The sequence below is a fragment of the Eleutherodactylus coqui genome, chromosome 6 (genome assembly GCF_035609145.1).
Source record: "Eleutherodactylus coqui strain aEleCoq1 chromosome 6, aEleCoq1.hap1, whole genome shotgun sequence".
NCBI lineage: Eukaryota > Metazoa > Chordata > Amphibia > Anura > Eleutherodactylidae > Eleutherodactylus > Eleutherodactylus coqui.
In genome coordinates this window covers 145,492,345-145,518,090 of record NC_089842.1, presented here as the reverse complement: position 1 = coordinate 145,518,090, position 25,746 = coordinate 145,492,345, and the positions used below count along the sequence as shown (strand labels likewise).

The window sequence follows — 25,746 nt, the reverse complement described above, 5'->3', positions numbered from 1 at the left end:
CAGACCCCCACTGATCTACTATAGATTACCTATCCTGAGGATGGGTCATCAGTAGTTTACAACTGGACAACCTCTTTTTTTAAAGATGACCATACTGTATGTGATTTAGTCTCAGCATTGCTCCACATTGTCCATCAATAAGTGCTGTTTTGGATATTTCTGATCTGCAGACACATGAACTAAACAGTAGGACTCAACTGAGAACTTACCAAGCTGGATTTTATGTAGTGGCCCATTTCTTGGAGGGCCTTGCTGTGTACTATGACCAACATTTAGATGTTATCATTCAGCTGGAACCAATGCTACAGGTACGGTTAGTACTACTAGCTTAAGCTTAGATAGTAGCTAATAGATACTAGATCCAGCTAAGTAAAATAGATTGAATGTGAAAACGTTCCTGGAGGTTATGAAGTGTTTGTACCACCATGTATGCTGCTTATACTATCTTGATTTATATAAGCAAATATGTTGTTGTTGCTTAGAAAAATCTTAATGATCAATAGGAAGAAATTAATTAAGCAACTTATGGAGAAATACAGCCTGCTCATTCTATGGAAAAGTGGCTCTAGAGCAATTCTACTTATTGCAGCATAGTCACTGACCATAGCGGCTAGTAACTAAGTTCTTCTTTTTGGATACAGGGCAAGGTTCAAGGTATGTGCGGTGATGCTGATGGAACCACCACTACTGAGATGACTATTAGTAATATGGTTCAGTACGCCTCTCAGTTCTTGGTTGGTGAGGTAGGTGACCATTCACACACATACAAACAATCATAATGAGTCTCACACAATCGCACATACTTGTGTTTTGAATACCATCTTTTCAATGTTTGAACAGTGTCCCAACCACATATCAACACTACCTCCTCCAACTGATAACCACAAGAAGTTTGTAGAGACGCGATGCAAACTACTTAAGAGCGATGAGTTCTTCCAGTGCCACACAGTGGTAAGAATTGTTCATTCACACTTTTTACCATATGCACAAATAAAGGGTTTTCTAAGAGCTAGACTTGGTGATGTCTCAAAAGAAGCAAAAAGAATCCAATTGACATGTTCATGAAAGGATCATTGCAAAGGCATTCCATATATGATCTATACTACCGATTCAGGAAGGGGTAGGCCGAAACAGATAGTACACCTTTGTTTAAAAAATGGGAACGGAAACTACAAGACCCAGAACTATCTCAAAAACTGGTAGATGGTTGGATCTCTATAAGAAAGGCTATAACCAATGAGAGATGGAGGGAAACTTTTTTTAAAATCATACATGGAGCTATTTATGGGTTCCACATACCCCTGCATCCCCGGAGCCCAACTAGACTGCAGGCGTGCCCTAGATGCTCACAACCAAAAACTGATTTTCTGCATGGAATCTGGCATTGCTCCAAAATCAAAACACTCTGGACAAAAATGAAATCATTGGTACATGAACTTGCAGGAATTACTATACCACTGAGCCCACAAGCTTATGTATTTCACTCTCTCCATAGTCAAATAAAAAACGCTAATTTGATACACACCATTCTTATAATAGGCAAGAGGAGAATGCTAGCAAAATGGTTGCAAGCCAGTCCCCTGGGAGCGCCAGATATCAGGCAGGAACTAAAACACCTTCTAAGAATGCAGAGACCCGAAACAGAAAAACGTGCAGAATCCCAAGCATTGAAATTTTTGGGGAAATGGCGAGTTTTCATAGAAAGATTCATGGACCCAAATGAGATCATAGAATACATGCGCCCATTTAGTAACACATCCTGGTATCACGCTCAAGCAGGAGTGAATAGGTTAGGAAGATTAAAAATAACATAAAGCAATATTATTAAATTATATAGGAGATGAGAAGATGATATTTTCAGGGAACAAATTGAACTTTTTGTATATTGATACGCCGTGGCATATAGTAAATTAATAAAAAGAAAAACCAAAGAGACACAAAGTTATGCTCTCGATATCCACTGTTAGGCCTCATGTCCACTAGGAAATTCGTGCCCGCGCAGATTCTCCATGCAGAATCCCGCAGCGGGTCACTCCTTTCCCGGGGACATGAGGCCTATAAATTGATTTTACTTACCTGTCCGGACGCTGCGGGTTCCCGTCCGTTGCAGCTGGATCTTCTTTTCTTCTGCCTGGTGCATGTGCTGTGCACTCTTTCTCTTTGTTTGAACTCCTGCTCTCCCGCAGCAGAGCAGAAATTCAGCTGCGGGTGTGCCCAGGATACGGACAGCTTCCATAGGCTTTAATGGAAGCCTGCAGGAGCCGTCCGTGCGGGAAACCTGCAGAAAATGGAGCATGCTGTGGGTGATTTCCTGCACGTTCGATTTACTTACCTGCGGGTATCCAATGCATCCCTATGGGCACGGATCACGCGTGCGGGACACCCGAGCGGATTTGGTAAGTAGAATTACCTAGTGGACATGAAGCCTAAGGCCTCATGTCCACGGGCAAAAGAAGAATTAAAATCCGCAGCGGATTTTAACTCTTCTCCCGCGCGTGGATCGGCACCCCATAGGGATGCATTGACCACCCGCGGGTAGATAAATACCTGCGGATGGTCAATAAAAGTGATTTAAAAAAAAAATGGAGCATGAAAAAATCTGGACCATGCTCCATTTTCGTGCGGGTCTCCCACGGGGATGGCTCCCGCGGGCTTCTATTGAAGCCTATGGAAGCCGTCCAGATCTGCGGGAGACCTAAAATAAGAATTAACTCACCCGCAGCGGGTCGGGAGGGTCTTCTCTTCCTCACGGCCGGATCTTTCTTGCTTCGGCTCGGCGGACGTGCCGCCGGCGTGCTGAGTTCATCCACCGGCCGAAAAAGAAGATACGGCCGTGAGGAAGAGAAGACCCTCCCGGCCCGCTGCAGTTGAGTTAATTCTTTTAAATTCCAATTTTAAGCGCTCATGTCCGCGGGGCAGGAGGGACCCGCTGCAGATTCTCCATGGAGAATCCGTAGCGGGCCTGATTTTCCCCGTGGACATGAGGCCTTAGTCGTCCATTGTTTGTTTATTTATTTTATTCTATGTTGACAATTAAAGCTAATGTGCTATATATATATAATTGTAAACCATTGCGATGCAATTATTCACAGATGTTGAATATGTAAGACACAATGCATTCACATTTTATTTAATTGAGTTATATCAGTAAACTAAAAAGTGGATTCCACCCTGGGGGAGCGTACTTTCCTAATGGCAACATGTATATGTGTTCAAGATGTAATAAAAAAGAGAGAATTGTTCATAAATGTTATTTCATCCATCTGTTTTGGGAATCATAATATAGCTGACCTTAGGGAGAATCAGTATAAAGGCAGGTGGACAACCTGGTTAGCCATGTACAGCAAATGCCATTTATGAGGCATTTTCTTAATTTGGTAAACCAATTTGCTTGTAGCAAAATACTGTAAAAAAATATTCTTTAACTCCTGTGCTTGTCTTGATTACACTTTTTTTAAAAAAAAAGGTAAATGTGGAGCCTTATTACACGGCTTGTGTTGAGGAAACTGAAGCCTGCAGAGAGGGTGAAGCCTGTCTTTGTTACTGCACTGCCCTGGCAGCTTATGCCCGTGCCTGTTGTCGTAAAGGTATCACCATTGAATGGAGGAGCCCTGACACTTGCCGTAAGTCTGTCTTCCAGAAGTTTTTATTATTTTGTGGCCTCTAAAGTTGAATTTCTCATTAAAATTGTCTTTTTTGCTTTGTTTCAGCATCTCCATGTGAATATTACAACAGAGGTAAAATAAAGCTTCTTATTGGATACCAGAACTGAGTGATCTAAACTTAAAATAGTGTGTTAATGCTGATGTTCACTAACTACTGGAAACACCTTCTCTCCTCAGATGCCGGTGAAGGTCCATACCGCCTAGTAATGATGAATAGCCAGACCTTAGTGGCTGATTATGATAGTGAGACCGTGTCACTGGAAAATGTTAATGCTCCCGGAAACTTGAAAGCCAGCTTCATGATCACTCCAAGCCTTTATGTGGACAAACAAAGTACATAAAAACTTTTTTCATACTTCTAGACAAATTTTATGTGACCTCAAAGCTTAACTGTCACAAAGAATATTTCATATGCAGCCTAGGTAGACAATTGTAAATACTTTTTGCTTCTCTGTGTAGATGGCCGAAAGTTGATCTCCTTGGAGTCTGCCCAACACCACAACTTTTTCATAGCACAGAATGATGAGGGAAGTCTAAGCCTGAAGAAATGGCAACCAAGTGTAGAGTTCCGTAAAAAAGCAACTTTTGTTTTGAGACAAAGCCGTTGGGTGAAGGACTTTAATGCTCTGGAATCCTTCTTGGCACGAGGACATTATCTTTCCAAGAGTGGTGAAAAACTAATTATATCAAAAGTAAAATCAGTAAATATACAGCAGATGAGCTTCCAACTGATTGGTAAGACTCCCGTCACGTCTCAACTGAAATATATCAAATGTCGTTTTACTCAAGTCGAAACCTGAACAATGAATATTCATTTTCAGAGGAAAGCTTTGGCTTGCCATCTTACTCCAGCTGCACCTGGAAATACAGAGCATGCGAAAGCTCATGCATTCCAACATGCCAAGATCCTCTTGGTACAGAGTGTACATTGACTCTCAAGTAAGTTTTCTCTGACATACATCAGGAATAGAGATGAGCAAGTATACTCGCTAAGGCACATTACTCAAGCGAGTAGTGCCTTAGCCGAGTATCTCCCCGCTCGTCTCTAAAGATTCGGGGGCCGGCGCGGGTGACAGGTGAATTGCTGCGGGGAGCGGGGGGGCAGAGAGGGAGAGAGAGATCTCCCCTCCGTTCCTCCCCCCTCTCTCCTGCCGCTCCCCGGCCGCCGGCGGCCCCCGAATCTTTAGAGACGAGCAGGGAGATACTCGGCTAAGGCACTACTCGCTCGAGTAATGTGCCTTAGCGAGTATACTCGCTCATCTCTAATCAGGAATTGTGTATTTGGTAAGAGGATTATACTGATGATATTAATGATCCACATAGTAAATATCAATTATATTCTGTTCCAACTTCATATCACAGTTCATGAGCAACAACCTTGTAACTTGTCCTGTAATATAGTTTTAGTATATATGCTTATATGACATATTAAGCTGCTGAACTTGCTGCTTCCTTAGGGTTGAAGGTTGCTACCCCCTGTGTGCCCCAGGAATGGTTTTTGATGAAGTTACACACCGTTGTGTCCGATTTGAGGACTGTAAGTTCTTATGTCTACTTTTTCTTCCCAAAATTAGTATACTTAGATATTCATGGGTTTACTATTTATTTTTTTACCAGGTATCACTCCATCTGTTAAGCCCACTGAAACACCCGCAACATCATATGAGGTACAATATATGATATGGGTTATCCGATTCATTGTCATAATATGGGGACTATATCAATGTTTAGAGGTCTTTACTTTTGATACACAGGCATTTCAAAATCTGGTCTAAGGGCGGCTTCACACGAGTGTATACGTAATTGCGCATGCTTCAGTGCAACGTATTTGTGCTATGAATGAGGTACATTTGCACACATATGGCACATTTTACTGTACTTTTGGCGCATGCAGGGCAGGTTTTTTTTTTGCATATGGGACACTTCACCCCAATTTTAAAAGGCTATTTAGCCTAATGAGGTCAAGGTGTGTTCTTTTCCCCAGGTTTTTCTGCGTTATCTTGCGCCCCCCCCCCCTCCCCATAGACTTCTATAGGGTCCTTTTGTGCACAAATGCACCCAAAATAGAGCAGGTTCTATTTTCTTGTGCATGCAAAAAGTGTGCACACAGAAATGGAACGGACCTATTGATCTCAATGGGTTCTATTTTTTGCGTATTGCGCACGCAAATATGTCCATGTGAAGCAGCCCTCAATATAATCCCAGGTCACACATTCCACTTTATACATAAGGACCATCTGTGCACCTACACAGGAATCTACAGCAGTTACAAAATAGAATAGATTTCTTGCATAATTTTTGCTGGTTTCTGGCATAAATTATACATAAATGTATTCAAACCCCCTGCTGCTTTTGTAAGAAGTGGCATGAGCTGTGTACTCCCAAAAAGTCAGAATTTTTTATGTAACAAGTTTTGGCTTCCTAAATTTCCCCCTGATAAGCCTATGCATTTGTCTCTCTGAGCTTATAGATGATACATTGGATTCTAAAACATTATGTGTATTCTATTTTACTCTAGCCTTGTAAAAACGTTAAATGCAAAGTGGAACCATGTGCATATGGAGAATATCTCCAAGAAGTCCCCTCAACAGGCTCCTGCTGCCCACAATACGAGTGCCATTGTATGTATACTACAAGTGTTGTATGTACACTGTAATAAGTTGACTGCCCTATTCATTGCCACACAGCATTGTACATTACATAGCCTTTGTAATTAGTCTACATTGTAAATTATTCATCTAAACTATGCATATATCCAAATAATAAATCTGATTTTCTGTTTATAGCTTTAACAACACTCCCTCCATCAACCACCACAATGGTAAGAACCTTGGAATTCTTAAGAATAAGGCCATATTCAAATGGCCGTATGAAGGTTGTGACCAAGAAAGGGCAAAAAAAATAAATCGGCCATCACATGGACACGAGTGCTGTTTAATTTTCCCAGACCGCATTCACTACATGCCCTATTCTCATGCAAACACTTGTTTTGTGCTTCTCACTTTTCATCTTTGCTATGTAGACCGAGTCACGGTCAACAGAGTTATTTCATTATCATTAGAGGGCAAGGTATTTAATAACAGATGATATCTCTATTACATTGTTGGAGACCTAGATAAAGCAGGTTAATAACAGCCCTTTTACATGGGACGATTCCTTCAGAGTTGTTCAAATATCCGCATGGGTATTTGAACGGTAGTTGTCCCGTGTAATTTATGCAGAGACTGAACGACGAAGGTTGTTCAGTTTCTGCATGCAGAAACCTGAATGACTAGCTGTTCAGTGTAAACAGCACTCGTTCACTTCCGATTGACTGTCTGCTTACAGAGAATGGAGGCGGGCGGGGTGAGAACGCTAGCCGGCTGGTCCGCCTCCATGCCGGCAGTGCTTTCAGCAATGCCAGTGATACTCGCTTCTATATAACAGTACAGGAGCGAGCTTCACTAGGATGCGCCGTCAGGCATCGTTTGCCCAACAGCTTGCCCCATGTAAAAGGGCCTTAAGGCTACATACACAGATAAGACTCCATAAGTAGCTCTTCCGTCATGCTCTGGTCTCCAGATTTGCCGAGCAGGGCACCTCATAAAAGGATAGATCATATATGGACATCCGGTCCTTTTTTATACATGAAGTTCTATCTTCAAGTTACAAAAACATTTCTTTAACATTTCTTTAGTAATTGTGTGCATTGTGTTCTTTTTCCAGCCTGGATGTCAAAGTGTCAAATGTGCAGTGGATTCTTGTGGTGATGGGGAATATCTACAGCAAATTTCTACAACAGACCCTTGTTGCCCACATTTTGTGTGTATTGGTATGTTCCTTTTTAAGCCAAACATCATAGACATACTACCAAACACCCTCTCATATTATAATTATATTGAACATCCATAGGAAAATTGATGAAATGCTTTACTACAATATGGAATCAAATTATTCTATTGTGTTTTCAGGAATTACAACACCCATACCAAAGGTGACAACAGAGGTCAGCATTACTTTATACTGTTGTACAGCTGTATACTGTCTAGTTAAATACATTACGAGATACTGATATGTTAAAGAGGTTGTTTCAAGAAGACAATCCCTCTCTGTTTGATCTATTATGGCATATGGACATAATAGAGGAGGAGTAGCAGCTCCTACTCTGATGTACCAGGATTGTTTGTGTATTAAATAGTCAACCATCTATTCATGGCTGTAGCAACGCCCCTTGGCAAAAACATCTAATCAACACAGGTTTGAGGAACCTGACCCACGGCAATCAGCTGATTGCCACAATGGTTGTTATTAGAGAACAGATTTTCTTCATAAGACAGCCTCTTTAAGGTTGATGTCAGTTAGGCCCAATGTCCACGGGCGGATTTGAATTGCGGAATCTGCACAGGGCACCCGCGCAGATGATCCACAGTTCAAGCTGCCCATAGGGAATCATGGGTGTCTTCAACTGAGTTGAAGCATGCGGATTTGATTTGCGGACCTTTTCCATTGAAGTCAATGGAAGCCATCTAACCCGCGGCCCGTACGCAAATGACATCGCAGATGGGCCGCGGGTTCCTCGGGAAAAGCAGGAGATGTAAAAAAAAAAAGTGTACTGCGTGTGTCCAACAGCGAACTGTACAGACCATCCACAGTACAGATAACGCGGAAGAAGAGGGGTCTGTGCGAACGCTACTGCCTGGACGCATAGGTACGCAGGGTCTCCCACCGCGGTCACAGGCCGGATTCCGCACGCGGAATACGACCCGCCCGTGGACATGAGGACTTCTGACCATCTATGGCCCTTTTAAAATGAACGTTGGATGTGATCTTATTGGTAGCCATTGGTAGCTCTTCAACTTTTTCTCTTCAGTAGTTCTTCTATATGAGGTCTATTATCTTCGAGATGAAAAAAATTCACTTTTTGGACCTTTAAAGGGTTTGTCTAGTTTGGACAACTTCTTCCTTTATGACTCTTTCCTTACCATTTAAACCAATGGTCCATCTGTGTAAAGCATAGACAAGAAATATCCATAAGCCCCATTGGGCAGATAGACTGGGTTTGTCTATGGTAGATAGGAACCCATTTAACGTTCGGTAGATAAATATAGAAATAAAGGCTTCTATGTTTACTATAATTATATACATTGTTTTATGGTTCATGGCTGGTGATGTTTAGGTAAGACATAATAAACAAGGATGTAAAATCAAGACACTGAATTATCCTCAATTCCTACTGTTCACATTAGGAGATGTGCAAACATGCAACATGTGCAATGAAAGAATGCAGAAATGATCAATACCTTCAACAAGTTCCTACATCAGACTTCTGCTGTCCACACTATGAATGTATCGGTAGGTATCACATCAAATTTATCGCTGGACATAAAAGTATGAAAAGTATGGATAGACCTCGAGATGTAGCAGAATCTTTGCTCAACTTTTTGGGGCTGAAAAGTTTGTTTTATGATGACATTGTAATGTAATGCAACTGGCTTTACCTGCAGTCCTATGAAAAGCTACAGGCATGGGTTTATACATGTGACCACAATGCAGAACCGTAATTTGCCTGTGTTATATTATCTGTATATTCATAGATGCTGTATGTTGCTGCTTGTTTGTACGGGTGTGTTTAAGTATTCATTCTGTGTGCTAGCATATGAAAACAATCATGTCATGTTCTAACGGCTGCCACATGTGTGCTGATGTTTACACTATAGAAACTGTAAAATTACACTCATGTATATGGTTCTACAGAAGAACCTTGTCAGGTGGGGATCCGCCCTCACAACATACTGGTTTGGCTTTGGGCCATCTGAGGTGGAAACCCCTGGGCAACCTCTTTTTTCACGCTTGAACATTCCAATTTGGGGTACCAACCTCGGAGCCCCAAGCCATTACACACACAGATAGGCCCAGTTATGTGGCTGCTGATGCTGCAATGGGCCGAGGCGCAGTACATGCAGATCGGAACAGGAGCATGGTGGAGAGACAGCCTTGAGTTGGAGCTGGGAGCACAGATGCATAAATGAGGTCCGGGCTATAGGTCAAGGCAGGCTGCAGACGAAAGTGGAGGCCAAAATACAGAGCTGAAATCAGAGAGCACAGAAGTCAGATTGCTCAACAATCAAGTGTGAGAACCAGGAATACACACAAACCGGGGCTTCATCACAATGGAAAATGAGATCAATTGCTTAGGCATCCTCCATGAGGTGAGGATGCCTAACATAGCAAGAAATTGCTAGAGATTGATGGGGGACAGGATTAGGGAGCGTGCACTAGCCCTTTAAGAAAGGGAGCATGAGGTGCATGACGCCTATAGGTGGAGGGCTGAGAGTGAGCAGCAGCATGTGACAGGTGGTAGCATCCAACCGCAACCCAAAGAGCAGGTGAGTGGCAGCGACACCGTGACAAACCTTCATACAATTATAGCTTTCTCCCCTGAACTGCTTTTGAGGAGGACTGTTTTTAAGGCTGCATTCACACGAACGTATATCGGCTAGGTTTTCACGCCGAGCCGATATACGTTGTCTCTCTCTGCAGGGGGAAAGCCTGGAAGAGCCAGGAGCAGGAACTGAGCTTCCACCCCCTCTCTGCCTCCTCTCCGCCCCTCTGCACTATTTGCAATGGGGAGAGGTGGGACGGGGGCGGGGCTAATTCTCAGAACTTAGCCCGCCCCCGCCCCGCCTCCTTTTACTGCAAATAGTGCAGAGGGGTGGAGAGGAGGCAGAGAGGGGGCGGCAGCTCAGTTCCTGCTCCTGGCTCTTCCATCCTCCCCCCCCCCCCTGCACATGAGGACGACGTATATCGGCTTGGCGTGAAAACCAACCCTTAAGGTTAGTATCCCCTTGGTATTCGTGTAGAACATCCCATTAAAACATAGAGTCATAAGTAGAACATTATAAGGGGGATGAAAAATATTAACTTTCTGCAATTGATTAAATGCCTTAACCGCTAGTTTTTATTCCACTACTGCTGATAGTTATTATGCAGCTGTTTGATTTAACCCTTTCCAATCCACTTTATGTCCTGGTTTTCCTCGGGGGCTTACTCTTTTTCTGCCATTATACAATGGCGCTATCTGCTGGCCAAAGCCAGTACTGCATGAGCTGACACGTTGGATAGGCTCCGACAGCAGAGAGGCTGGCAATATAAAGTAAGAGAACCCAGACGGATGTCTTCCAACTTCGTAGCTGTACAGCCTTAAATCATAATGTCTTCAGACGTCAGACAGTGGATTGGAAAGGGTAAATGGATGTTTCAGGCACGGTCATGGCCGCTATGGACATTGTGTAGAACAGTGACAGATACTGTCAGATGTTTTTGTTGTTGCCACTGTGGTGGAGTGAGCAATTGGGAAAGATCTGTGCAGAAGTTAGATGCAGCCTGAAGTCAAATGTCTCAGGAGACCCTGTAGGCCTGTTGAGAAGTTGGGTGCAGCTGAAAGCACCATGCTATGTGAAAGCCCTGGAGCCTCCTGAGTGGTGCGGAGAGTGACCCGGTAATTCCCGACGAAAGAGTAAATGCCTTCAACCGTAGAGACTGTGAATTGAAATCATTGTGACCTGTTGAGTGTGTCCTGTAGCCATGTCAAATCTGCTGTGTGCTTAACCCTTTATCCGATTTTTGGCGGATTTTCATCTCCATTTTTCAAAAGCTATATCTTTTTTATTTTTCCGGGACCCAACCCGAGCGTCTGCAGAGAGGAGCATGACACTCACCTGCTCCCGCGGCCCCGGCTCTTTCATGTGAAATAGGGCACGCCGCGGTTTGTTTTCGCCCGTCTGCAGGCGGTCTATGACATAACTCACCATTTACATGCAATGGTGATCACTCAAAATTCATTCAAAAGATAGGATGATTGACAGTTTGAGTGATCATTCTGCATAAGCTGCTAATGGGCACTAATAGCCATTAGTAGTGTATTAGCTTCATTTGCATGTAAATGAGCCTCCTTGCGCTGTATGCAGAGAACAGCAGGTGGTCTGTTATCTGCATACAGCTCTTTTGTTCTGCCAATGGACTGCAGCTGAATACAATGCTATCAGTGCTCCCGTGGAGAAACACAACGTGTGGTCGCTGCTATCAGCTCTCTGGCCGAACAATGGATTTTAAGCTCAACTAAAAATCATCGTTCCGCTGAAAAGTAAATGATGGTAGCATTTACACACAACGATTATCACTCAAAAGACATCGTTTGAATGAATTTTGAGTGATAATCGTTGTGTGTAAATGGGGCTGCAGTCAATATCAGTTTTCTTCAATGCTTGCATTTGCTTTATTTTTACAGACCTTTCTACAACACCATCAATTCCAGAAACAACAACGCCTTCATATAACGTAGGGATTCCCATATATTCATCTATACATTTTTAGAAATGTTTCATATAGGATGACACCCATCACTATTTCATTTGTAGGCATGTGAGAATGTTGTGTGCCCAACCTCTGCTTGTGACAAGGAAGGAGCTAACACAATCATGGGATTGGAGGGAGCTTGCTGTGCTATATGTGGTAAGTTATTGTCAGTCACTTGCGCCGCTTCACAATAGTATCAAAGATATATACATGTATTGTATCTATATTGTAGTGTTCATATTAACAGATTGTCCTTTTTTACAGTGTGTGACCCGTGTCCTCCTGCTCCATATTGTAATGGAAACAAACCAATCATGAAAATTGACCCAGAAAAGGAATGCTGCCCCAGATACGAATGCCGTCAGTATTATTTTATATTATTATTACAATGTTCTTGAAATTTTTCCAGAATATGCAGCAAAAGTACTCAGGGAATAAGAATGTAATGTTTATGAGAACCCCTTTCTATGTGCCATGTTGGTGTATATGAACATATAGAAGGGCCTCTCCCGAAATAGGAAAGAGATGCTAATGAAACGTGTTCCCCATTCTAGTGGACCTAGCCCATACATTTGTTACATGGATAGCCATAAACTTGAATCCCCATCATATAACAATATCTTTTCCCTGCCACTGTAGTGGAAATGTATGGCTGCTCACTACTGCCATTGAAGACTGCTGATTGCTATAAGTTAAAGAAGTTGGATCTGCAGCAATCAGCTGATTGCTGGGCCGACTTCATTTTAAAAATGGTTATTATAATGAGACAAACTCAGAGCCTAGATGGGTGTTATCTCACCTAGGAGACCCCTATAGGCCACCAGAGTTGTGTCCATGGCTGCAAAGAAAATAAAGACTTACAAATCTGTTCCCCTTTTGAAGCAAATTATGTCCAGAGGACTTGCAATATTAAGAGTTGTTCAAAACGCCAATGATAGTAATAATACATAAATCCAATACTATCCCAATATTTGCACTGCTCTATATAGTCTAAAAATAATTAGAGAATGCCATCTGTCTTAAAGTGATCCTCCAACCCTCCAGTCCTTGGACAACATTTTGTCCCAGAACTGGAAAAGTTGGGAGGGGTGGAGGTTCTATTTGTTTTTAGAATACCTGATGCACACTGTACATTGGTAGTGCATCAGTAGTCTAGGATACTGCACACTGCTCTGATTGGCCAGTGCTGCTCACGTGAGCAGCCTTGGCCAACCAGAAAGCAGCATATAGAGGCTGCTTACTGATGCACAGCATGCATTAATTAGCAACAAAAGCACAATGGCTATCTTGGCATCTCGAATCACCAGAGTTGAGCTCCAGGAACCAGCAGATCACTGGCTGTACAGGAATAAAAAAAAGGCACTGGGTAATATAACACCCCTCTAATTTGGTTTCAGGTCAAAATTTTTTTTCCATGAGGGAGAGTCAGTTTAACTATTAGTAAGCGTAACATTACACCAGAATTAATTGAACATCGATGTGCATAGTTTTGGTATGTTCAAAGTTTAATTCTTTACTTTTCTTTACAGCTCTTGAAACGTCTCCTCTAACAACTGTAAGTTAAACAATAATACAATAATTTGTATTAATATTTTAATCACTAGTTATATGAGCATTAAATAACTATGAATAGTGTAGCTTTTTAGGGACTAAATCGGTGTTCTGCAACCACACTATAGGGAGCTACATGTTGTTCTGGGGTCACCTACTTGTGGTTCCCACATTGTTGGCTTCCAGGGATTTTTAAAAATCTAAACTAGTCCAAAATTCACTGCTGATTAATGTCTTAATGTATGTTTATCTTTCAAGTTAGGGTTCTGCTTTTTATGATACAGAGCTCCAAATGCCTTTTACGGTTATATAATAAAACTAGCTGATATACCCGGCTTCGCCCGAGTTAATTTGGTCCTGGTGTTTATCTGGTGTTCACACGGAAAATCTTATGAAGTCGTTGTTACTTTAGAGATACCGTAAAAACATATGTTCACCATTTTGCATAGTTTTCTGCGTTACCCAGGAAACACCACGGGGAGGTAACCATGCGACTTTTCCTTTATATAAAATGACATCATGAAGTGAGAGAATTAGATTCCGTACGTAAAATTTGGACGCTAATTCTTTTGCACTTAGAATTAAAAAATCGAGTTGGGATCCATTAACTTTTCCTATTTATGACATAATCAATGCCCGTGCCAAATTTCAGGTTTCTATGACATCGGGAAGTGAGAGAATTAGATTTCGTACGTAAAATGTGGACGCTAACTCTTTTGTGCTTAGAATTGAACAATCAAGTTGGGACCCATTAACTTTTCCTATTTATGACATAATCAATGCCCGTTCCAAATTTCATGTTTCTATGACATCAAGAAGTGAGAGAATTAGATTCCGTACGTAAAATTTGGACGCTAGTTTTTTTGCACTAGAATTGAATAATCAAGTTGGGACCTATTAACTTTTCCTATTTATGACATATTCAATGTGCTTGCCAAATTTTAAGTTTCTATGACATTGGGAAGTGAGAGATTTAGATTATGAACGTAAAATTTCGACGCTAATTCTTTTGCGCTAGAATTGAATAATGGAGTTGGGACCCATTAGCTTTTCCTATGTATGACATAATCAATGCTCGTGCCAAATTTCACGTTTCTATGACACCGGAAAGTGAGAAAATTACATTCCGTATGTAAAATTTGGACGTTAATTCTTTTGCGCATAGAATTGAATAATCGAGTTGGGACCCATTAGCTTTTCCTATTTATGACATAATCAATGCTCCTGCCAAATTTCGAGTTTCTATGACACCGGGAAGTGAGAAAATTAGATTCTGTACGTAAAATTTGGACGCTAATTCTTTTGCGCATAGAATTGAATAATCAAGTTGGGACCTATTAACTTTTCCTATTTATGACATATTCAATGTGCGTGCCAAATTTTAAGTTTCTATGACATTGGGAAGTGAGAGATTTAGATTATGAACGTAAAATTTCGACGCAAATTCTTTTGTGCTAGAATTGAATAATGGAGTTGGGACCTATTAACTTTTCTTATTTATGACATAATCAATATTCGTGCCAAATTTCACGTTTCTATGACACCGGAAAGTGAGAAAATTACATTCCGTATGTAAAATTTCAACGCTAATTCTTTTGCGCTAGAATTGAATAATTGAGTTGGGACCCAATTACTTTTCCTATTTTGGAGATAATCTATGCTTGTGCCAAATTTCATGTTTCTACGACATCGGGAAGTTGGAGAACTTTTGGCGAGTCAGTCAGTCAGTCAGTCAGGCAGTCAGTCAGTCAGTCAGTGAGGGCTTTTGTCTTTATATGTATAGATTCTGTGTTCCTGCAGCCACCACTAGGGGGAGCTTAGGAGGCTATTGCATACGATGTATACGTTAAAGAGAATTTGTCAACCGTTTTATCGATGCAAAACTGCTAAGTGTACTATATAGAGGCAGGGGAGCAGGGCTAGATCATGTCTATGTTAAGCTTGTCAGTTGAACATCACTAAGAAAATCAACTTTTAATCATCTTAGCTTCTGCAAGTGCTGTGTGGTGGGGCACTATTGCTTGCTGTCATGCACTGGCTTCCTGGTTTATTCTTTTTTTTTTACTTTCCTTGTTTTTGTTTTCTAGCAACATGGGAATAAAACGTCACACATACATAATTGTGTATGTACAGCGTTTTCATATGCACCCATAGAGAATAGGGCTCCATCGCATGTAATACGCAGTAAAGTAGAACATTCTGTATTCTTTTTTACACGCATATTATACGTCATGAATATAAGTGTGAATGGATCAATGAAAATCAATTTACTTTCATTGACTCCATTCACCATGTATTGTGAACGCTTATATTGTGTGTGTAATATGCAATGAAATTACACTCATGTGAGCTCGGCCTTAGGGACAGAAACTTGGACAGAACCATAGAGGTTAATGTGTGAAATGAAGGTCTCTGTTTTGTAAGGGGCCAGAAAAAGTTAACCTAATGTAGTTAGGTAAAGACTAGAGCTATTAGTATGGGAAGCGTTATGATGTTTATTAGAGAAAAAGTCATAAACTGATGTCTATTGGGAAAAGTGTTATAGGGATTCATGTTTATCATGTAAATGCCGAGGTATATTAGTGTGATGATGACTGATGGTTATTATATAACTGTTGATGATTATGTGAAACTGTGCAGTTGTGTTGTAATAGTCTGTCATGGCCTGCATGAACACTGTATGTTACGATCGTGTGGGCAAACTAAGCACGGGGCCCACACGATCGTACCCAAGGAAGAATGGGAGGGATGCACGCACACAGGTTGCACAGGTTTCAGGCAACTGACCCTGTTCTACACGGGAGGATGGCATGGCCCTACCTAAGCAGGGAACATCGCCCCAATAGAGGGCGGCCCAGCGGTCTTCGGATCTGGGCCCTAGCTGATCCTAGGAGCCACGTACCAGAACAGTACGCATTCACATGCCACATGACAGGGACTGAACAACAGGGCACGCAGAGCCAGAATACACAGCATACAGCAGCCACAATACAACCACTAATAGCAGATGATAAGCTGAATGTAAATACCAGGTATTAGTTGACAATTTGTACAAAACGTAGAAGCTAGCGGGCCAACTTGACGGCTCCTCGTTATACTGCTAGTCCCTACACTAACCAGGAGTCCAGCAGAACTGGACACAGTTCACACAGCATGCTGCAACAGGACAGGACACAGATCGCAGGTCATACAGCAAGCTTACACAAAACTGACAGAATTTAAATGAACAAATGGACATGAACCAGCAAGACACAGATCACACAGAAAGCTTGCAACAGGACAGAACCGAGCACAGGGCACACAGCCAGCTGCAACAGGAACAGGACAGACAACAGTATACCTGCTTACAGGCACAGGCTTACAGAAGACTACAACATATAGTAAAAACTAGACAGACTCCACTCAGAGCTCACATGCACACAGATGGAAGTCTATGTGTCCTCATACCAGGGGAATAGACAGTAAGCCACACAAGCTGACATAGGGAACTGTGTCAGGGATCCACCACAGAGTAAGACATAAGACATTTGAAGGCCACACCTGTAAAGGGAGAAGGAAAGGGGAGCTGCATGTGCTGCAGACAAGGACTACAGATGTCCAAACCGTCTTGGGGAAGCAAAGAGACACAGACCTACTTACATACACAGATCTGAGTGGGAGCAAGGCAGATACATCCAAACAGTACAAGAGCAGCTTCACACAAGGATACATGACTGCTCACTCTGGAACCCAGCCAGAAACTGGCAGGAGCAGGGTTTATATGTGAGCACAGACCCAGGAGATTGGCTAGCAGGAAGTACCACACCCAGCCAGCTCAATCAATTAACCCTGTGAGGGCTGTGCTGTTAGGAAGCTTAGAACTACAGCTCCCAGCAGCACACGTAACACTGTATGAGGGGTTTTGATCCCAGTCAAAAAAGGTTGGAATAACATGCTGAATGGGGCTTGTGCCATTGGTGGAGTGAATAGTAAATATGAGAGGCTGGTGCAAGGTTGAGTGTGGTCTGAGTTGTGAGCCATGAAGAAGTCCTGGAAGCCTCCCGTGGGAGAAGTTGAATGTTGCAAAGTTCTGAAACTGTTTGCCAACTTAAAGAGACTGTACTGCTCATTCAGCTGCCAAGTAAAGATTGGTATTGTTCCCTCACCATAATATGTGTTCAGTCTCTTAATCTACCTGCCCTTTGGACCCATACAGTTTCACTTTTTAGCTGGATAGAGAAATGCTGTGGATTATGCTTTTCTATCCAGCTGAGAAGACTGACAAAGACAGAAACCTACTGAAACAAAGACCAAAGCACTCTCTGTTTCACACCTTACCTTAAATCCTATGGTTCCATCCAGGTTCCTATCCCTATGAAATGTTCTGCAAAGAGTATGGAAACCTGAGATGTAGAGTGGAAGCAGAGGCAAAGACACTTTGTAAAAAGAGAATTATGGTTGTTCTTAATATAGTTAGCATAGTCTAAGTTTGTATATTTTATCTTTTGTCTAATCATATCCTCTATTTGACTAGTAGCAGTTTGATCTAGCGGGTTTATAACATTTACATCTTGACAATTAAGTATATTTTTTATTTCCACAGACAGAAATCTTGACCACGTCACCGGTAAGATATGCATTTAGAGTGATAGATAAAACAATATATGGTACTTGTGGGTTATCTGTCAGCACTTTTTTAACTATTAGCACAAATATTTCACCATTACATATGCGTAAAAACACTATTTATTTTTTAAACTCTTTTTATTTCTCCAAAGCATTAATCATTATAATATTATTTATGTGATATGAATGCAGCAATAGTCCGCAAGATAGCGTCGAGAACCTTAACCCCTTAGTGACAGCCCTATTGTGTTTTTATGTCCTGCTGTTGCAGGACGTGTATGGAGGGAGATAGCGCTGCTATCATACACAGTATACAAACAATTAGAAGACCTCTCACAATATAGAAGCCAGAATACACTTAATAATGCATAATGTAACATACTATTTACAAACAAGATACTCTATTTGTTGGTCAAATGGAACTCTCCCATTAAAGGGGGGTTTCTAGTTGTAAACTATCGATGACTTATCCTCAGGATTGGTTATAAGTAGTAAATTGGCAGACTTGTGTCACCGGAGACCCCATGCGATCACCTGTTCTTGGAGACAGTGTACTAGCATACTGAGGAAGCAAACAGCTCCATTCTCACTGCAGTGGCCATGCTTGATATTGCAGGCCAAGGTCTTATTGAAATGAATGGGAACTTTGAGTGTAATATCATTCCTGCGATACTTTATGTGCGCAGCCCTCTTTAGGTCAAGCCACATCACCTCATTAGGGTTAAGCTTAGGACTCTGACTTTCCAAAATCATCTTCTTTTCCAACCAGTCTTTAGTTGATTTACTTGCGTGATTTCGGTTGTTGTCACCCTGTGTCTCTTCACATTGAGAACTTGGACTGCTGTCCTTACATTCTCCTGTAAACTTATTGGATATACCTTAGAATTCATTGTTCCCTCAATGATTACAAGGCTTCCAGGCCCCAAGGCAGCAAAGCAGCCCTTTACCATAATGCTCTACCCACCATGCTTGAATGAGGTTTTGCTGTTGGTGTGCAGCGTTCACTTTTTCCTCAAACTATAGGGTTGTGTATTTAAGCTAAAAGGTTTCACTTTTGTCTTGTCTGTCCATAGAACATTTTCACAGAAGCATTGTGGAACATCCTAGTGCTCTTGGATGCAATGTTTTTTGGATGCCAATGGCTTCCTTCAAGGTGTCCTTAGATGAAAACCATTCTTGCTCAGTGTTTTCCTAATAGTCTACACATGAATAGAGGTTTTTGCAGTTGGTACAGTCTCCTGTAGGTCTTTTGCTGGTATCCTTGGGTTCAGTGTCATCTGTTTCATGATAAACTTGTACTCTTGGAGTAATCTTAACAGGCCCCCTGTTCCTACTGAGAGTAGCAGCAGTCCTATATTTTCTCCATACTGATCACTTGTCTACCCACACACTAACTAATCTTTCTTGAAAAGAACAGATTTGTCAGTATGCAGCCTTTGTTTGCCTTTATTTAATGGGCAAAGCACATGTGAAAGCCACATTTCCAGTCTCATATCCTTAGTTGAAACACCTTTTGCCAATTCGCTTTTGGAGGAGTCATTAACACAAAAGTTCACTTACTTTTTCTCCTTGTATTGCGGATGCTTACTCAGTGTGCTCAATAAAAGACATAAATGATACAATTATTTCTGTGTTATTAGTTTAGATTGTGTTTGTCTATAATTGTAATTTAGAGAACATTCTGACTGCATTTTATTAATTAATGCAGAGATCCAGGTAATTCCAAAAGGTTCATTTACCTTTTCTTTCAACTTTATCTTCCTGAACTCTCCAGTGAAAATGCTTAATAAGCTCCACTAGATGGACATGTCATTTCTGTAGAGGAGGATAACCAATTGGCAAACACTATTAGTGCCACTTATTTCAGGGGAAACTAATAGGATTAGATTGCTTGAAATCCAACTCCTCGTCCATTCACTGTTCCTTTGATGGCTTTAGTGGGGCACGGTAGGCCTCTCCCAGTACACACATGCAGCAATGATCAACAGCTATTAGGTTTATGTTTCTTTAAATATAGTTCTTATACTGTGAAGACTCTATGGCTACCATTGTTGTAATGTCCTTTTGTCTTACAGACTGTTCCACCCACAACTCCTCAGGTAAGTTCCTTATACTCTGGTAAAGTAACAGGTGTTTTTATAATTTTTTTGACTGTTAAAGGGCTTGTCCCACTTCTAAGATTAGTGACCTAACTTTAGGATAGAACATCAATAGCTGATTGGAGGGGGTCCACCTCCTGCGACCCCCTCAATTAGCTGATTGATGGCGCTGGTGTTCTAATGCACAGAGCTGCTTTGCTGCTAGAAGCCGACAGCTCTGAACATTGCACAGTGGCCTGATGTGATACTGTAGGCTGCATCCCATTATCGTCAATGGCATTCAGCCTGCAGTACCATGTCGGGCCACTGCACAAAGCAGCTCTATACATTACAACACAGTCCCCGGCTATCAGCTGATCTGCAGGAGTCTCAGTTGGCAGACCCCTGAGGATCAGCTATTGATGATCTATCCTGAGGATAGGCAAATAATCTTAGAAGTGGGACAAACACTTTAACTTGTTATATACTGCTAGCCTACTAATAAGAGAATAACAGATTTTTTAATATTACTATTACAAATGAAAAGGCAAAAGAAATTGTTTATAGCAAATTCTATAAAATCGTTGTCACGATTTTTGTAGCTGGGTATTGTAGTTCATAGCCAAAGAAAAGGGCTATGTATAAATGGGCCATCGTTATCCTATTGATAGCTGTATAGATAAGGGAGATCAAAGTACTGTACCAAATAGTGATAAAGTAGCGGTTTTCAAGAAATAGAAGCTATAGCGTGCTTATGATACAATTACTTTTTTACTTACTTTTCTCTGTTCCTGCAGCCATGTGATAAAGTCACGTGTATTACAGTACAGTGTCGCGATGGTGAAAAACTAATTGTGAAAAAGAACCCTAATGATACTTGCTGCCCCTTGTATGAATGTCGTAAGTGCTTTTTTCATTTTAATATATTGTACTGTTAGGTTAGAAATGACCTGAAAATAAGCTGATCAAGAGCGTTCTACTGCTAGGACCACCAACAATCAGCAAAATATTCAGTTTCCCTGCAGCGCCACCTTAGGGAAAATGGAGTATTACATGCTGCCCAATGAAATCAATGTCTATGAGAGAAAGATGTAAGATAAAACATATATACTTATGATATACTAGAGCATACTTAAATAACATACAACTACATTTCTTCATGCTTGTTTTTTTTCTTTTTTGAGAAATATATTAATCAAATATACTTTCTGGTAGCAGATTGATTATTATAAGTTATCGTTCTGCTACCAGAACAAGAGGTTGTCATTATTAATAAAGGGAATAAGATAGTTTGGGATATGGCTACATAGATAAATATTATTTCACCATAGAGCACATAATAAAATAATGTAACTGTGATAGCTTTAATATAGAGATTTCTTGTTCTTGTTTGCAGTACCACCACCAACTTCATCACCTTCTCCCAAGACTGCCACACAAAATGTAAGTGTGATCCCACATCATCACCAACAATTATCCTATAGATTATCCTCCAATTTTTAATAATTTACAAATGTTTATGTTTTGTTAGTTCTGTGATACTTCTGCTTGTCCAGTGCTTGACTGCTTTAAAGAAGGTTCCATTAAAGAGTTTGTTGGAGGAAATGACCCATGCTGTCCAGCCTTCAGATGTGGTAAGTTGTAATGGGTTAGAAGACAATAGGGAAATATGGTTAAGCCAAGGAGAGCCCAAATCCTGGAATCCAAAGAAACAAGTCTCACATAATAAAATTTGGTTCCAGCCAGAGGCGTAACTTGAAGCTTCTGGGCCCCAAAGCAAAACCTGTAACAAGGTCTCCATCTATAATGCTTTATTCATAGTACTGGACTCCCTATACGGAGTAGAGAGGTCTTATGGGCCTCCTAAGGCTCCTGGACCTGGGGGCAACTGCATCCCCGACATCTCCTATAGTTACGCCCCTTGTTCCAGGAAGATGTGCTATTCTATGGGCACCAATATGTGTGGTCTCAACTTTAAAGGAAATGGATTCAGGTTTTCTATGAAAAAAAGTTATTTCAATGTAATTGTTCACAACACATCTTTAGGGGACCTTATTAACATATTTACATCAGAATTCAAGAGAAAATGGTTGCAAGTTTTTGTGCATTCTGAATTTGGCAAAAAAACTGTGTGTTTTAGCATAGGGGTTGTAGTCTCTCACAGCTAGACAAATTTACTATAATTGACACCAGAAACTGGCATAAATTGTGACAAATCTATTTTAGCTGTGGTGCACAAGCTGGTTAAAGATGCATCAAATTTATTATAACGCATGCTTTCTTTAAAAATGCATATATCCTACTCCAGTGAAATATTACTAGAGACATTTGTAAGATTACCAGTGTAGTGTCCTGGATTAGGTACACTACAGAATCTATGTGGTCACTTCATGTTTAAACATGTGTATGATTTTAGGTGTTAAAAGTTGTGTTGCACTTCTGCTTCTCCATTCACCTCTGCGCCCTATTTAATGACAGGTCCCCCATTCCCAATGGGTTTTCTATTACCTAGCAACAGCTTGGGGTGTGGCTAGCCAGGTAGCAGGATGAGAGAGAGACTGTGATTGGAGGATCAGCCCTTCACAAGGGTTGGGTGAGAGGATGCAGATAAAAGGTAAAGTGGGTGAAGTCTAGTCATTCTGAGTCTGGAGATGGAGTAAGCCTAAGAAAGAAGTAAGAACAGAGAAGCCAGTCCGATGGGAAGTGGATAAGTGTGAGGACTAACATTAAACTTGTATTGAGACTAAGGACAGAGAACATAGCCTAAGAGAATAATTATGTGACTAGGAAGAAAGACAGGGGAGAGAAGAATTAACAGTTAGAATAAGAGAATAAAAGCCAAGAGAGGAAAAGAAAATCTAAACCAAGTAAAAGAAAGAGAGAGAAGAATAGAAAGATAAAGAATAGCATATGGAACCTGTTCAAGTACCTATTGCATCAAAGTGTACAAATGTGATCCTAGTATTTAATTGTAATAACTACTGCAAGGAAAAGCAATGCCAATGCAATGTAATGCTGTTAATAAAGAACTCTCCTTGCAATAAATCGTTATACTGTTTGCACCTTTACTCCTGTCTCCTGGAATCCCTTCACACCACCAATACATCTGCACTGAGGTACCACACTACACTTAAGGAATATAGGACAATTTCTCTTTGATTTTTCCAATTCTTATTATTATTTTGTCCTGCGCAGGTTTCGGCCTGTGAATGGACTGGCGTCACAAACTTGACAAACCACCATCTTACCCTGCCAACCTCACGGGTAGCCATCAACCCGCAAAAACTAACATCTTATTCTCTACACTCTCAGCAGCCACCGTTGTATGTGAGGGGGAGCAGTGGAGCCACCGCCGCCACCATTATTGTCACCTGCTCCTCTGCGGTCTGGCGGGCTACAGCAATCTTTAGTGAATTTTGACCATTCAGTATAGACTTATGATAAGGTAAAAAAGGGCCCAGAACTCATCAAAAGAGCATTTAGAAGATTCTGGAAACTAGATTTAAAACTAAAGTTTCAAGAACTTCTTAGAATTGTTAGGTAATAGGAGACTGCCATCTTTTATTGAGAGCGGGGTGAACAGTTATGAAGAACATTTCTCATTCTGGGGGACCCGTTATAACAATGGGTTACACAGGTAGCCCATTGATTAGAATAAAAATTGTGTAATTATTAATTTATTCTGTGTCGCTGCTAAAATTGAACATGTGCTACCAGGCATATTCCACAGATTATAGCAGCCAGTGATCATGTTATCATATATGTAGTCATCTAAAGGCTCTATTATTCAGGGCGGCCGTTGAGCGCTTAAGTGCTCTACAGCTGTCCCAATGATTATCACTTCTGTGCTTTCACACAAGAGCAATAGTTGTTCAGTGAACAGAGGTAGAGCACCCTGAAGATCTTTTGGCCAACCACCTCCATTCAGAGTAAACAGGCAGTTGTTCATAGATAAATGACTGCCTGTTTACACTGAGCAAGAAGTCACAAATTAGTCGCTTCAATTCAGTGAGCTGAAACAAAGCAATTAGCGACTAATGAACCTGGCGGGTCCCATATTTACATAGGACAACTATTAGTAAAAATCACTTTTCAGCTTATTACCCATGTAAAAGAACCTGAAAAGAAGAGATTGTTCAAAATGAACAAAGACTGTAAATATGATAGCATAACACATACTACTATAAGTAGAAGCCCAATATGGAAGAGTGAATGTGAATAAAACAGTACAATAAACCCATGCATTCTTTCTTTACAGTGTGTCAGCCATGCAACCCTGTTTTAGACTGTGGTGAATTCAGCCCAATAGTGGATTTTCATAAGGAAAAAGAATGCTGTCCGAGATATCACTGCCGTTAGTATTCATTTAATATAAGTTTGTCAATGCAAATGCTTCTATCCAGGAACAGATATACAGATGCAAGAATAAGTAAGTGAACCCTTTGGAATTACCTGGATTTCTGCACTGGTTACTAATAAAATGTCATGGGATTCTTATCTAAGTCGCAATTATAGATAAACACAATCTAACTAAACTAATAGAACACAAAGAATTGTTCTGTTCATATCCTTTATTGAGCATATTGAGTAAACATTCACAGTACAAGGAGAAGTTAGAAGTAAGTGAACCTCTCTGCCAACAGCTTCTTCAAGAGCTAATCAGCAAACGGTGAATTAAAGAAATGAAGTTGACAGTGTGGGTTTCACAGGTGCTTTGCCCATTAAATAAATGCACACAAAGCCTGGTTTCTGACAAATCTGTTCTTCTCAAGAAAGATTGGCTAGAATGAACCTATGCCTCAAGGCAGCCAATATTCAGGTGACCTCAGAAGAAGTGTTATAGAAATGAACGACGTTGTAAAAAGATACAAAAGCATTGCTAAAGATCTGGATGTATATAAATCCATGATTAAAATTTATCTGCAATTAGAGAAAATTCAAGACTTTTGTAACTCTTCCTAGGTGGGCATCCTGTTAAAAATCACTCCAAGAGGACAACAAGCAATGGAAGGTGTGTGTTGCACGCATGTGTGAACTGGTGCAAAAAGTACAATACTATGCACAGACATGTCCGTAAATCAACCTCATCCAACCTCATTCACTGCACAAGACATTGTGCTAAGGTGAGCGTATTTGTCCATATGCTTGTGTGAAGCTGCCCTAAGACTGACAGAAAAATCTACAAATTGCAAAACCTTCTGTTCATGTGTCCACCACTAGAAAAACACTGAATGGTGTTCATGCAAGGACGCCAAGAAGGAAGCCTCTGCTATCCAAGATAAAAATGCAGCCCATCTCAAGTGAGTGGTAGTAACCATCCATTTGACACACTTAGGCCCCCTGTCCACGGCAGTGTACTCGCCGATGGTAAACCGCCGGTGAATCACGCCGGTTGACGCTTCCCATAGCATTGCTATGGAAAGCGCCGGCACCTGTCCACGAGCGGAGAATCATTGCGATTCTCCGTTCGCGGGGGGGAAATTCGCAGCATGCTGCGAATTGCCCCTATTCTC

At 41.1% G+C, this 25,746-nt stretch overlaps 1 protein-coding gene across 37 annotated transcripts in view; it reads left to right on the top strand.

Moving 5' to 3' along the window:
* LOC136632734 (otogelin-like) overlaps positions 1-25,746 on the top strand; it is a 157,463-nt gene that overhangs the window by 52,218 nt on the left and 79,499 nt on the right. For 35 of the 37 annotated variants that reach the window (XM_066607835.1, XM_066607832.1, XM_066607854.1 and 32 more), the window contains 25 exons: positions 171-308; positions 642-743; positions 841-951; positions 3,467-3,623; positions 3,711-3,737; positions 3,843-3,998; positions 4,125-4,400; positions 4,487-4,604; positions 5,123-5,202; positions 5,283-5,332; positions 6,184-6,286; positions 6,452-6,486; positions 7,371-7,476; positions 7,616-7,650; positions 8,891-8,996; positions 11,932-11,981; positions 12,062-12,155; positions 12,264-12,359; positions 13,529-13,554; positions 18,133-18,156; positions 20,231-20,254; positions 21,031-21,133; positions 21,630-21,676; positions 21,765-21,867; positions 24,492-24,587. In XM_066607835.1, coding sequence (XP_066463932.1) covers positions 171-308; positions 642-743; positions 841-951; positions 3,467-3,623; positions 3,711-3,737; positions 3,843-3,998; positions 4,125-4,400; positions 4,487-4,604; positions 5,123-5,202; positions 5,283-5,332; positions 6,184-6,286; positions 6,452-6,486; positions 7,371-7,476; positions 7,616-7,650; positions 8,891-8,996; positions 11,932-11,981; positions 12,062-12,155; positions 12,264-12,359; positions 13,529-13,554; positions 18,133-18,156; positions 20,231-20,254; positions 21,031-21,133; positions 21,630-21,676; positions 21,765-21,867; positions 24,492-24,587 — 2,263 coding nt within the window. The remainder of the gene's footprint in view (positions 1-170; positions 309-641; positions 744-840; positions 952-3,466; positions 3,624-3,710; positions 3,738-3,842; positions 3,999-4,124; positions 4,401-4,486; positions 4,605-5,122; positions 5,203-5,282; positions 5,333-6,183; positions 6,287-6,451; positions 6,487-7,370; positions 7,477-7,615; positions 7,651-8,890; positions 8,997-11,931; positions 11,982-12,061; positions 12,156-12,263; positions 12,360-13,528; positions 13,555-18,132; positions 18,157-20,230; positions 20,255-21,030; positions 21,134-21,629; positions 21,677-21,764; positions 21,868-24,491; positions 24,588-25,746) is intronic. The other 2 variants (XM_066607867.1, XM_066607866.1) reach the window with 1 other exon arrangement.